This window comes from Mobula birostris, chromosome 29, assembly GCF_030028105.1.
Source record: "Mobula birostris isolate sMobBir1 chromosome 29, sMobBir1.hap1, whole genome shotgun sequence".
Classification (NCBI taxonomy): domain Eukaryota; kingdom Metazoa; phylum Chordata; class Chondrichthyes; order Myliobatiformes; family Myliobatidae; genus Mobula; species Mobula birostris.
The window spans coordinates 36718237-36731990 of NC_092398.1; the positions used below are offsets into that span (position 1 = coordinate 36718237).

General features: G+C 50.3%; 1 protein-coding gene across 1 annotated transcript in view; it reads left to right on the plus strand.

The window, feature by feature from the left end:
- The first annotated feature begins 1238 nt into the window (after positions 1-1238).
- Positions 1239-13754, plus strand: part of LOC140190186 (uncharacterized) — a 32260-nt gene continuing 19744 nt past the window's right edge. Inside the window, exons 1-3 of the mRNA XM_072246700.1 lie at positions 1239-1325; positions 1503-1786; positions 5639-6118. Of these exons, the coding sequence (XP_072102801.1) occupies positions 1239-1325; positions 1503-1786; positions 5639-6118 (851 nt within the window). The remainder of the gene's footprint in view (positions 1326-1502; positions 1787-5638; positions 6119-13754) is intronic.

The window sequence follows — 13754 nt, forward strand, 5'->3', positions numbered from 1 at the left end:
GATCCCCCCTCAATCTTCTAAATTCCAGCGAGTATAAGCCTAGTCGATCCAGTCTTTCATCATATGAAAGTCCTGACATCCCAGGAATCAATCTGGTGAACCTTCTTTGTACTCCCTCTATGGCAAGGATGTCTTTCCTCAGATTAGGGGACCAAAACTGCACACAATACTCCAGGTGTGGTCTCACCAAGGCCTTGTACAACTGCAGTAGTACCTCCCTGCTCCTGTACTCGAATCCTCTTGCTATGAATGCCAGAATACTATTCACCTTTTTCACCACCTGCTGTACCTACATGCCCACTTTCAATGACTGGTGTATAATGACACCCAGGTCTCATTGCACCTCCCCTTTTCCTAATCAGCCACCATTCAGATAATAATCTGTTTTCCTGTTCTTGCCACCAAAGTGGATAACTTCACATTTATCCACATTAAAATGCATCTGCCATGAATTTGCCCACTCACCTAACCTATCCAAGTAACCTTGCATCCTCCTCACAGCTAACACTGCCACCCAGCTTCGTGTCATCCGCAAACTTGGAGATGTTGCATTTAATTCCCTCACAAATCATTAATATATATTGTAAACAACTGGGGTCCCAGCACTTTGCTTTGTGGTACCCCACTAGTCACTGCCTGCCATTCTGAAAAGGTCTCATTTATTCCCATTCTTTGCTTCCTGTCTGCCAACCAATTCTCTTTCCACATCAATACCATACCCCCAATACCGTGTGCTTTAAGTTTGCACACTAATCTCCTGTGTGGGACCTTGTCAAAAGCCTTTTGAAAATCCAAATATACCACATCCACTGGTTCTCCCCTACCCACTCTACTAGTTACATCCTCAAAAAATTCTATGAGATTCGTCAGACATGATTTTCCTTTCACAAATCCATGAGGAGAGAAAAGTGAAATATAAAGGTAAGCTAGCCAATAATATTAAAAATATACCAAACGTTTTTTAAAGAGGCAATAGCGAATACAGCAAACACGAGGAATTCTGCAGATGCTGGAAATTCAAGCAACACACATAAAAGTTGCTGGTGAACACAGCAGGCCAGGCAGCATCTCTCGGAAGAGGTACAGTCGACGTTTCAGGCCGAGACCCTTCGTCAGGAATAGCGAATACAGAACCGTTGGACAATTAAGCCGGAGAGGTAGTAATGGGAGACAAAGAAATGGCAGACGAACTTAATAAGTATTTTGTACCAGTCTTCATTATGGAAGACACGAGCAGTATGCCAGAAATTCGACTGTCGGGGACAGAAGTAAGTGTAGTTGCTATTGCTATGGAGGTGGTGCTTGGGAAGCTGACAGATCTGAAGGTAGGTACGTCACCTGAATGTTGTGCCAAGATCTAACTAATCCTTCCCTCATACAAAGCCCTCCATTCCTTCCACCCCTGGCACCCACCGGCCTTCCACTGCGGGACCAAACGGGAGGACAGATGGGGCAGCTCAATGGCGGAAGCCACGGTCCGGCATGCCCCGCGCCCATGAAAGCGCCTCGGGCGGAGCGGGCGGGTGCCGAAGCGCCTGCGCGGCGTCGCCCGCTGCACCCTGGGAGAGGCAGCGCAAGCGAGCCCCGGCGGAAAATCCCAGGAATTTAGGAGGGTTTTTTTCCTCTCTTTCCGTCCCGACCCCGTCCTTCCCTTCCCCACCCCTGCCGCTGCACGACGCCAGCCCTCCGCCCGGGAAAAAGGCGTGCATCGGCCACATTGCAAGCAAAGGCGGCGGATGCATCAGCTGGAGATGGAGACGGGAGGCAGCGAGCGGCCCCCGCGGGTGTAAGTGAAGCCGGGCCGCCGCAAGCCCGGGGATCGGTGGGTGGGGGGGGAGGGTGCAGGGGGTCGAAGGGCTGAGGGTCCTTTGTCCCGGGTTGCAAACCTCCCGATGCAAAAGGTCACGTCGATCAGGCCGTCAAAGGCGTTGCAACCCTCACCGTCTTGTGGTTTAAAGAGATTGGGGCCTGGTTGCAAATTAAAGGGATCGGTAACCACTCTTGAAAATTAAAGGGGTTGTGGTCGCCTCCCCCATCCTTTAAATGGAAGTCGGCAACGCTTGGGATCGTCCCTGCTGCAGTTAAAGGGACTGGGCCCCACAATGAGAGGAATCGCTCTGGCCCGGGCAGTTAAAGGGATTGATCCCCACCCCCCACCCCCACCCCGTCGCTATTCAATGGATCCCACGACCTCCAACCATTAAAGGCATTTCACCTCGGACCATTTGATGGAAATTAATGAGATTGAACTCCCTCCCACGCCCCCAGACCTGACAACTGAAGGGAATAGTTCCTCTTGGCCAATTAAAGGCATTGTTTCTTGCCCATTTGAAGGGGTATTGGAGCAGCACCCACAGTGAGGTACGGGCCACGGGAAGGGCATCCCTCTGTTCAGGCACACCGAGAGGCTGGGCAGCCTGCGAGTCTCTCACCAGCCCTGAGTGGGGAGCCGGGAAGTTGGGGCAGGACTCCCACAGAGGTGGTTGGAGGGGGAGGGGGGAGAATGGGACACGCTTGTTGATGGATAAGTCTCCAGCGCCAGATTGTTTCTGTCCAGCTCCCATTTCACTGATCCTGGCCAGTCACATCCACCCTCGCTTTCCCTGTGTCCCCCAAAACCTTTCCTATCCAAGTGCCCTTTAAATGCTGTTAATGTTTCTGCCTCAACCACTTCCTGTGGCAGCCCATTCCATAGACAGACCACCCTCTGGGTGAAAAAAGTTGCCCCTCTGGTCCCTATTAAAATCTCTCTCCCCTGTCATGATTCCCCAATCCTGGGCAAAAAGTCTGTGCACATTCACCCTATCTGTGCCTCTCGTGGTTTTATACATCTCTGTAAGGTCACCCCTCAGTCTCCTACACTCCAAGGAATAAAGTCCCAACCTGTCCAACCTCCCTCTATAACTCAGTCCCTGAGTCCCAGCAACATCCTCTAAATCTCCTCTGCACTCTCTCCAGCTCAATTGTACCTTTCCTACAGCAGGGTGACCAGGACTGAACACAATACACAATTGCGGCCTCACCAATGTCTTGTACAACTGTAACATAACGTCCCGACTCCTGTACTCAGTGCCCTGACTGATGAAGGCCAGTGTGGCAAACGTCTTCTTCACTGCCCTGTCTACCTGTGACTCCACTTTCAGGGAACCATCTCCCTGTACCCCAGGGCCCCTCTGTTCTACAACACTCCCCAGGGTCACACTGTTCTACAAAACAAGAACACAGAACAGTACCGGGCACTTGGCCCACAGAATGCGTATTTAAATTAAATCCCTCCTGCCTAAACAATGTTCATCTGCATCTGTTCATTGTACACTGTCCATCTCCCTCCGTTCCCCATACACAATGTCCATCTCCCTCCGTTCCCCGTACACAATGTCCATCTCCCTCCATTCCCTGTACACCATGTCCATCTCCCTCCATTCCCCATACACAATGTCCATCTCCCTCCGTTCCCCATACACAATGTCCATCTCCCTCCGTTCCCCGTACACAATGTCCATCTCCCTCCATTCCCCGTACACAATGTCCATCTCCCTCCGTTCCCCGTACACAATGTCCATCTCCCTCCATTCCCCGTACACAATGTCCATCTCCCTCCAGTCCCCGTACACAATGCCCATCTCCCTCCGTTCCCCGTACACAATGTCCATCTCCCTCCGTTCCCCGTACACAATCTCCATCTCCCTCCAGTCCCCGTACACAATGCCCATCTCCCTCCGTTCCCCGTACACAATGTCCATCTCCCTCCGTTCCCCGTACACAATGTCCATCTCCCTCCGTGCCCCGTACACAATGTCCATCTCCCTCCATTCCATGTACACAACGTCCATCTCCCTCCATTCCCCATACACAATGTCCATCTCCCTCCGTTCCCCGTACACCATGTCCATCTCCCTCCGTGCCCCGTACAATGTCCATCTCCCTCCATTCCCTTCCACAACCTCCATTCCCTGTACACAATGTCCATCTCCCTCCGTTCCCCGTATACAATGTCCATCTCCCTCCATTCCCTGTACATAATGTCCATCTCCCTCCGTTCCCCGTACACAATGTCCATCTCCCTCCGTGCCCCGTCCACAATGTCCATCTCCCTCCGTTCCCCATACACAATGTCCATCTCCCTCCATTCCCCGTACACAATGTCCATCTCCCTCCGTTCCCCGTACACAATGTCCATCTCCCTCCGTGCCCCGTACACAATGTCCATCTCCCTCCATTCCCCGTACACAATGTCCATCTCCCTCCATTCCCCATACAGAATGTCCATCTCCCTCCATTTCCCATACACAATGTCCATCTCCCTCCGTTCCATGTACACAATGTCCATCTCCCTCCGTTCCCCGTACACAATGTCCATCTCCCTCCGTTCCCCGTACACAATGTCCATCTCCCTCCGTGCCCTGCACATACAACTGTACCGTATCTGCCTCCACACTACTCCTGGCAGCTCATCCCAGGCCCCCACCCCTGTTAGTGTTTAAAAAAAAAAATTGCCCCTCATGCCTTCATTGAACTTGCCCTCTCTCAGTTTAAACACATGCCCTCTGGTATTAGACATCTCACCCTGGGGGAACAGATACTGTCTGTCTACTCTATCTGTGCCTCTCAATCTTATAAACCTCCCTCAGCATCCGACACTGAATGGAAAGCAACCCCAGTTTGTCCACCCTCTCCATGTAGCTCATGCCCTCTAATCCAGGCAGCATCTTGGTGAACGTCTTCTGCCCCCTCTCGAAAACCCCACGTCCTTTCTGCACTGACCTGAGATCCTGGATCTGCGACCCGCAATCTACTATCTTACGATGTGCACTCTCTGATCCGCGAGCTCTAATTCACAACATACAAAGGGTGACTTCTGCTCTATGATCAGATGATCCCTCATCCCTGAATTATGCTCACTGCAGTGCCTGAGGATTCATTAAAGACAGTAGTGACCTCCTCACCTGGGCCTCTCTCTCTTTATCCCTCTCACCTTTACTTTCTCTTTCTCTCTCTATCTCCGTTTACTTACTCTGTCGCTCCCCAAACTCTTTCCCCCTCCAAATCTCCCTCCCAACTCTCTACCCCCATCTCTTCCCACCAACTCTCTCCCCCTCCCCTTATTTCTTCCCCCACTCTCTCCCCGTTTTCCCCCATTATACCCCCCTCTCCACTCTTTCTCCCTGTCTTTCCCCCCACTCTCTCATCCCTGTTTTCCCCCCTCCCCCACTCTCTCATCCCTGTCTTACCCCCTCCCCCCTCTCTTTCTCCCATTATCCTCCCCCTCTCTCTCTCTGCCTCTCTTACCCCTGCTCTCGCTGCCCCCCTCTCTCTACCTCTCTTACCCCTGCTCTCCCTGCCCCCCTCGCTCTGCCTCTCTTACCCCTGCTCTCCCTGCCCCCCCTCGCTCTGCCTCTCTTACCCCTGCTCTCCCTGCCCCCCTCGCTCTGCCTCTCTTACCCCTGCTCTCCCTGCCCCCCGCCTCTCTTACCCCTGCTCTCCCTGCCCCCCCTTGCTCCTCCTCTCTTACCCCTGCTCTCCCTGCCCCCCCCGCCTCTCTTACCCCTGCTCTCCCTGCCCCCCCCACCTGTCTTACCCCTGCTCTTGCTGCCCCCCCCTCGCTCTGCCTCTCTTACCCCTGCTCTTGCTGCTGCAGGAAGCAGGAACAGACACCCCTGGAGCCGGAGGACCCCCGCGAGGCTGCAGTCTATCCTGAGAACGGGCAGCGTCCGTCGCCGGAGCCGCCAGTGGACGAGGAAGCTGAGGAGGAGAAGCCCGCCGTCTGCGCGGAGTGTCAGCGGGTCTTCCCGGGACGGCGGGAGCTAGAGAGCCACCTGAGCCGGGCGCATGATGCCCAGGAGCCGCATGATGGGGTTGGCACCGAGTCCTTCCGGAAGCAAGATCTGCTGGGGGAAGACGAAGGGCTGGAGGCCTACCAGAGTGGCCCGGAGGCCGGGGGTGCCTGCCGGTGTTCTGGCTGCCGTGAGGTGTTCCCGCGGATCTCAGACTTCCTGTCCCACGCTTGTCCACGTCCCGGACGTAAACCATTCCGATGCCAGGACTGTGGGAAATCCTTTGCCCAGGCTGCCAAACTGCTGGATCACCAGAGGTCCCACACGGGAGAGAAACCATTCAGGTGAGGGGACTCGCAGAGCGGGGACAGGGAAAGGAGCACAGTTCTGACCCGGGGATACGGAGAGGGGAACTGTGCACGGTGCTCCCGGTGTGGGTCTGTCCCAGGGATATGGAGACGGGAATGGTGCACGGTGCTTCCGGTGTGGGTCTGACCCAGGGATACGGAGCCCGGAACTGTGCATGGTGCTCCCGGTGTGGGTCTGACCCGGGGATACGGAGACAGGAACGGTGCACGGTGCTCCTGGAATGGGTCTGTCCCAGGGATATGGAGACGGGAATGGTGCACGGTGCTCCTGGTGTGGGTCTGACCCAGGGATACAGAGACGGGAACGGTGCACGGTGCTCCCAGTGTGGGTCTGACCCGGGGATACGGAGCCCGGAACTGTGCATGGTGCTCCCGGTGTGGATCTGCCCCAGGGATACAGAGATAGGAATGGTGCAGGGTGCTGCTGGTGTGGCTCTGTCCCAGGGATGCGGAGACGGGAACAGTGCACGGTGCTCCCGGTGTGGGTCTGACCTGGGGATACGGAGATGGGAACTGTTCACGGCGTTCCTGGTGTGGGTCATGGGTCTGTCCCAGGGATACGGAGATGGGAACTGTGCACGGTGTTCCTGGTGTCAGGGTTTGTGACATCCTATCTGACCTGCAGTGGGGGGGGGGGGGAGGATCCAGTTGTCATGGTCCATGTGGGGACCAATGACACAAGTAGACTGAGGAAAAGGGGTTCTACTGAGGGAATTTGAGCAGCTAGAGACTAAATTAAAAAGCTGAACCAAAATGGCGATTACTACCTGAGCCACGTGCAAATTGGCATAGGGTCAGGAAGGTTAGAGAGTTAAATGCGTGGCTCAAAGATTGTTGTGGGAGAAGTGGGTTTGAATTCATGGGAAATTGGCACTAGTACTGGGGAACGAGGGAGCTGCACCGTTGGGACGGGCTTCACCTGAACTGTGATGGGACCTGGATCATGGCGAATTGCATAACTGGGCTGTGGATAGGGCTTTAAACTAAATAGTAGCGGGGTGGGTTCAACAGATTGGAGAAGTATGGATAAAGTAAAAAAGAAAAGTGTGGATGAAGATAAAGTAAAAGAGAAAAGTAAGAGTGGAGTGAGGAAAAGTCAAGTGCAACAGAATCGGAATCAGGGTTTATCATCACCAGCATGTGAGTTGAAAAAGTTCACAAGATTTTAAAAGCTGAATGAGTGCAAGGACGCTTTACCTGAACGCCCGTCGTGTTCGAAACAAGGCCAGTGAACTTGGGGCACCAATCAGTACCAAGGGGTGTGATTTAGTGGCCATTACTGGCGTGGATAGAGGAATGGCAGAAAGAAGACAGTACGTGGGAATAAAGGGGGCCGTTCTGGTTGGCTGCCAGTGACTAGCGGTGTTCCTCAGGGGTCAGTATCGGGCCCGCTACTTTTCACATTGTTTGTCAGTGATGTAGATAATGGAATTTATGGCCTTGTGGCAAAGACGTATGATTTAGTGGCCATTACAGAGACGTGGTTGCAGGGTGGAGAGGATTGGGAATTAAATCTCCAAGGATATCAGGTAACACAGAAGGATAGGGAGGAAGGTAAGTGAGGTGGGGTAGCGCTCTTATTAAGGTTAAGATCAGGGTGATAGTGAGACAGTGTAAGATCTAAGGAGCAGAATGTTGAATCCACCTGGGTAGAGATTAGGAATAGTAAAGGGAAAAAAATGACTGGTGGGAGTTGTCTGTTGGCCACCCAATAATAGCATTACAGTGGCACAGGCAATGAACTGAGAAATAAATAGAGGCATGTAAGAATGGAACAGCAGTTATTGTGGGGGACTTGCACATAGCTTGGGTGAATCAAGTTGGTCGAGACAGTCTTGAGGAGGACTTCATAGAATGCATCCTGATGGCTTTCCTGAACAACATGTTACTGAACCTACAAGGGAACGTGCTATATTAGATCTGGTCCTGTGCAATGAGACAGGTAAAATTAGTGATCTTGTAGTTGGGGATCCTCTTGGAAAGAGTGATAACAGTATGATTGAGTTTCGCATGCAGTCTGGTGCAGTAGTTCGATCTAAAACCAGTGTATTATGCATAAATAAGGGAGACTACAATGGGATGAGGGAGGGTTTGGATAGGGTAGACTGGGAACACAAGCTATATGCTGGTTGGTTGAGGAACAGTGGAAGACTTTCAAAGAGATTTTTCACAGTGCTCAACGAAAGTATATTCCAGTTAAAAGCAAGGACAGTAAGGGTGGGGAGAGCCAGCCATTGATAACTAAGGAAATAAAGGAAGGCATCAAACTAAAAGCTCGTGCGTACGAAGTCGTCAAGAGTAGTGGGAAACGTGAAGATTGGGAAAACTTTAAAAAGCATCAAAGAACCACTAAGTGAGCAATAAAGAAAGGGAAGATAGATTATGAAAATAAACTAGCACAAAATACTTTATAGTCACCAAACAATTGATACTAAAACGTACAATCATCACAGCAATATTTGATTCTGCGCTTCCCGCTCCCTGGATTACAAATTGATAGTAAATATTAAAAATTTAAATTATAAATCATAAGTAAAAATATGGAAAGTAAGGTAGTGTAAAAAAATCAAGATGCAGGTCTGGATATTTGGAGGGTATGGCCCAGATTTGGGTCAGGATCCATTCAGCAGTCTTATCACGGTTGGAAAGAAGCTGTTCCCAAATCTGGCCGTACGAGTCTTCAAGCTCCTGAGCCTTCTCCCAGAGGGAAGAGGGATGAAAAGTGTGTTGGCTGGGTGGGTCATGTCCTTGATTATCCTGGCAGCACTGCTCCGACAGCGTGCGGTGTAAAGTGAGTCCAAGGACGGAAGAGTGGTTTGTGTGATGTGCAAACCAAATATAAAAACAAATAGTAAAAGTTCTTATATACAGCAGAAAAGGGTGGCCAAAGTGAGCGTAGGTCCCTTGGAGGATGAGAAGGGAGAATTGATATTGGGTAATGAGGAAATGGCCGAGGCTTTGAATGACTACTTTGTGTCAGTTTTCATGGTGGAGGACACATCTAACATGCCAAAGAGAGATGTTCTGGCTGCGATGGAAGGTGACGACCTCAATACAATAGCTATCACTAAAGAGGTAGTGCTGAGCAAACTTGTGGGCCTGAAGATAGATAAGTCCCCTGGTCCTGATGAAATGCATCCTGAGGTACTGAAAGAAATGGCAGAAGCTATAGTAGAGGCTTTAGTGATAATTTACCAAAATTCTCTGGACTCTGGGTAGGTGTCGGCAGATTGGAAGATGACGAATGTCATGCCACTGTTCAAAAAAGGATTTAGGCAGAAGGCAGGTAACTATAGGCCAGTTAGTTTAACATCTGTGGTTGGGAAAATGCTTGAAGCTATCACTAAAGAAGAAATAGCGAGACATCTGGAAAGAAATGGTAGACACAGCATGGATTCAGCAAAGGCAGGTCCTGTTGGACAAACTTACTGGAGTTCTTTGAGGATATAATGAGCGCAGTGGATAGAGGGGAGCAGATGGACGTTATTTACTTGGATTTCCAGAAGGCGTTTGATAAGGTGCCAAATAAAATACTTACCCATTAGATAAGGATGCATAGAGTTGGGGTGATATATTAGAATGGATAGGGGATTGGTTAACCAACAGAAAGCAGAGAGTTGGGATACTCTGGTTGGCAATCGGTGTGCCGCAGGGGTCGGTGCTGGGCCCGCGACTGTTCACGATATACATTAACGATCTGGAAGAGGGGACCTACTGTAGTGTATCTTAATTTTGCGGATGATACTAAATTGAGTGGAAAAGCAACTTGTACAGAGGATACGAGGGTCTGCAGAGAGATATAGGTGGATTTAAGTGAATGGGTAAAGGGTCTGGCAGATGGAGTACAATGTTGGTAAATGCGAGGTCATCTACTCTGGATTTATCTACTCTCATTTGCCTCAAGATAGTAAACACCTCCTCCTCTTCAATCTGTATAGGTTCCATGACCTCACTACTTGTTTGCCTTATTTCCATAGACTCCATGGCAGTTTCCTTAGTAAATACAGACGCAAAAAACCCATTTAAGATCTCCCCCATTTCTTTTGGTTCCATACATAGCCGACCACTCTGATCTTCAAGAGGACCAATTTTATCCCTTACTATCCTTTTGCTGTTAATATACCTATAGAATATACCTGTGGAAAGCGGCCAGTGAGTGAGTGGGCCAGTGAAGGAGTGGAGCTTTGAGGCTTTGACTCGAGGCGGAGGATGAGCTTGTTCCCAGTTAGTCTTTACAATGCCTCCTGAGACGGTGATGTGCCTCTCATGTGAGATGTGGCAGTCTTGGGGGAATGCCCCTCTCTCGCAAAGTCACATCTGCCAGAAGAGTATACGGCTGGACGATCTGGAAGACCGTGTAAGGAATCTGGAGCAGCAGCTGGATGACCTTCGACTCATAAGGGAGAATGAGGCAGTCATAGATGAGAGCTACAGGGAGGTAGTCACACCTACGCTGCTGGAAGCAAGTCGTTGGGTGACAGTCAGAGGGGGGGAAAGTGAAGGTGAGTAGACAGGTAGTGCAGAGCACCCCTGTAGCCATTCCCCTGAATAATAAGTTTACCGTCCTAGATACTGTTGGCGGGGACGACCGACCAGGTGTGAGCCACGGTGGCAGGGCCTCTGGCACTGAGTCTGACCCTGTGGTGCAGAAGGGTGGGACGGAGAAGAGGAAAGCTGTCGTCATTGGGGACTCTATAGTCAGGGGAGCAGACAGGAGATTTTGTGGACGTGAGAAGGACACACGCATGGTTTGTTGCCTCCCGGGTGCCAGGGTCCGGGATGTCTCTGACTGGGGGTGCACGACATCCTGGTACGAGACGGAAAGCAACCAGAAGTCATGATACATGTAGGGACCAATGACATAGGCAGGAAGAGGGATGAGGTCCTGAAGTGTGAGTTTCGGGAACTAGGTAGAAGGCTGAAGAACAGGACCTCAAGGGTGACGTTCTCAGGATTGCTGCCAGTGCTATGTGACTGTGATGGTAAGAATTGGAGGAGATGGCAGTTGAATGCGTGGCTGAGGAGTTGGTGCAGGGGGCAGGGTTTTAGATTTTTGGATCATTGGGATCTCTTCTGCACCTGAACTCGAGGGGGAGCAATATCCTTGCAGGTAGGTTTGCTAGCATGGTTCGGGTGGGCTTAAACTAATTTGCAAGGGGGATGGGACCCGGAGCGATAGAGCAGTGAACGAAGTGCATGGAGTAAAGCCAGATCTGACATATACAGAGACTTTGAGGGAAGAGAAGCAGAATAAACGGTGTAATGGTAGTAAGGTAGAAGGGCTAACGTGCGTGTACTTCAATGCAAGAAGCATCAGGAACAAAGGTGATGAACTGAGAGCTTGGATACATACATGGAATTATGATGTAGTGGCCATTACAGAGACTTGGCTGGCACCAGGGCAGGAATGGATTCTCAATATTCCTGGATTTCAGTGCTTTAAAAGGGATAGAGACGTGGGGAAGGGGAGGAGGGGTGGCATTACTGGTCAGGGATACTATTACAGCTACAGAAAGTGTGGGTAATGTAGCAGGATCCTCTTTTGAGTCAGTGTGGATGGAAGTCAGGAACAGGAAGGAAGCAGTTACTCTATTGGGGGTATTCTATAGGCCCCCTGGAAGCAGCAGAGATACCAAGGAGCAGATTGGGAGGCAGATTTTGGAAAGGTACAAAAATAACAGGGTTGTTATCATGGGTGACTTTAACTTCCGTAATATTGATTGGCACCTGATTAGTTCCAAGGGTTTGGACAGGGCAGAGTTTGTTAAGCGTGGACAGGCCGACCAGGGGGAATGTCATACTAGATCTAGTATTAGGTAACGAACCGGGCCAGATCACAGATCTCTCGGTGGATGAGCATCTGGGGGACAGTGACCACTGCTCCCTGGCCTTTAGCATTATCATGGAAAAGGATAGAATCAGAGAGGACAGGGCAAATAATGAGGCTTATAAGGCTAGAACTTGCGGGTGTGAATTGGGATGATGTTTTTGCAGGGAAATGTAATATAGAACATAGAACAGTACAGCACAGTACAGGCCCTTCAGCCCACAATGTTGTGCCGACCCGCAAACCCTGCCTCCCATATAAGCCCCCACCTTAAATTCCTCCATATACCTGTCTAGTAGTCTCTTAAACTTCACTAGTGTATCTGCCTCCACCACTGACTCAGGCAGTGCATTCCACACATCAACCACTCTCTGAGTAAAAAACCTTCCTCTAATATCCCCCTTGAACTTCCCACCCCTTACCTTAAAGCAATGTCTTCTTGTATTGAGCAGTGGTGCCCTGGGGAAGAGGTGCTGGCTATCCACTCTATCTATTCCTCTTGTTATCTTGTACACCTCTATCATGTCTCCTCTCATCCTCCTTCTCTCCAAAGAGTAAAGCCCTAGCTCCCTTAATCTCTGATCATAATGCATACTCTCTAAACCAGGCAGCATCCTGGTAAATCTCCTCTGTACCCTTTCCAATGCTTCCACATCCTTCCTATAGTGAGGTGACCAGAACTGGACACAGTACTCCAAGTGTGGCCTAACCAGAGTTTTATAAAGCTGCATCATTACATCGTGACTCTTAAACCCTATCCCTCGATTTATGAAAGCTAACACCCCATAAGCTTTCTTAACTACCCTATCCACCTGTGAGGCAACTTTCAGGGATCTGTGGACATGTACCCCGAGATCCCTCTGCTCCTCCACACTACCAAGTATCCTGCCATTTACTTTGAACTCTGCCTTGGAGTTTGTCCTTCCAAAGTGTACCACCTCACACTTCTCTGGGTTGAACTCCATCTGCCACTTCTCAGCCCACTTCTGCATCCTATCAATGTCTCTCTGCAATCTCTGACAATCCTCTACACTATCTACAACACCACCAACCTTTGTGTCATCTGCAAACTTGCCAACCCATCCTTCTACCCCCACATCCAGGTCGTTAATAAAAATCACGAAAAGTAGAGGTCCCAGAACAGATCCTTGTGGAACACCACTAGTCACAATCCTCCAATCTGAATGTACTCCCTCCACCACGATCCTCTGCCTTCTGCAGGCAAGCCAATGGACATGTGTAGGGATCTCTTGCAGAATGTTAGGGATAAATTTGTCCTGGTGAGGAAGATAAAGAATGGTAGGGTGAAGGAACCATGGATGACAAGGGAGGTGGAAAATCTAGTCAGATGGAAGAAGGCAGTGTACATGAGGTTTAGGAAGCAAGGATCAGATGGGTCTATTGAATATAGGGTAGCAAGAAAGGAGCTTAAGAAGGGGCTGAGGAGAGCAAGAAGGGGGCATGAGAAGGCCTTGGCGAGTAGGGTAAAGGAAAACCCCAGGGCATTCTTCAATTATGTGAAGAACAAAAGGATGACAGGAGTGAAGGTAGGACTGATTAGAGATAAAGGTGGGAAGATGTGCCTGGAGGTTGTGGAAGTGAGCAAGGTCCTCAGTGAATACTTCTCTTCGGTATTCACCAATGAGAGGGAACTTGATGATGGTGAGGACAATATGAGTGAGGTTGATGTTCTGGAGCATGTTGATGTTAAGGGAGAGGAGGTGTTGGAGTTGTTAAAATACATTAGGACGGATAAGTCCCCGGGGCCTGACGTAATATTCCCCA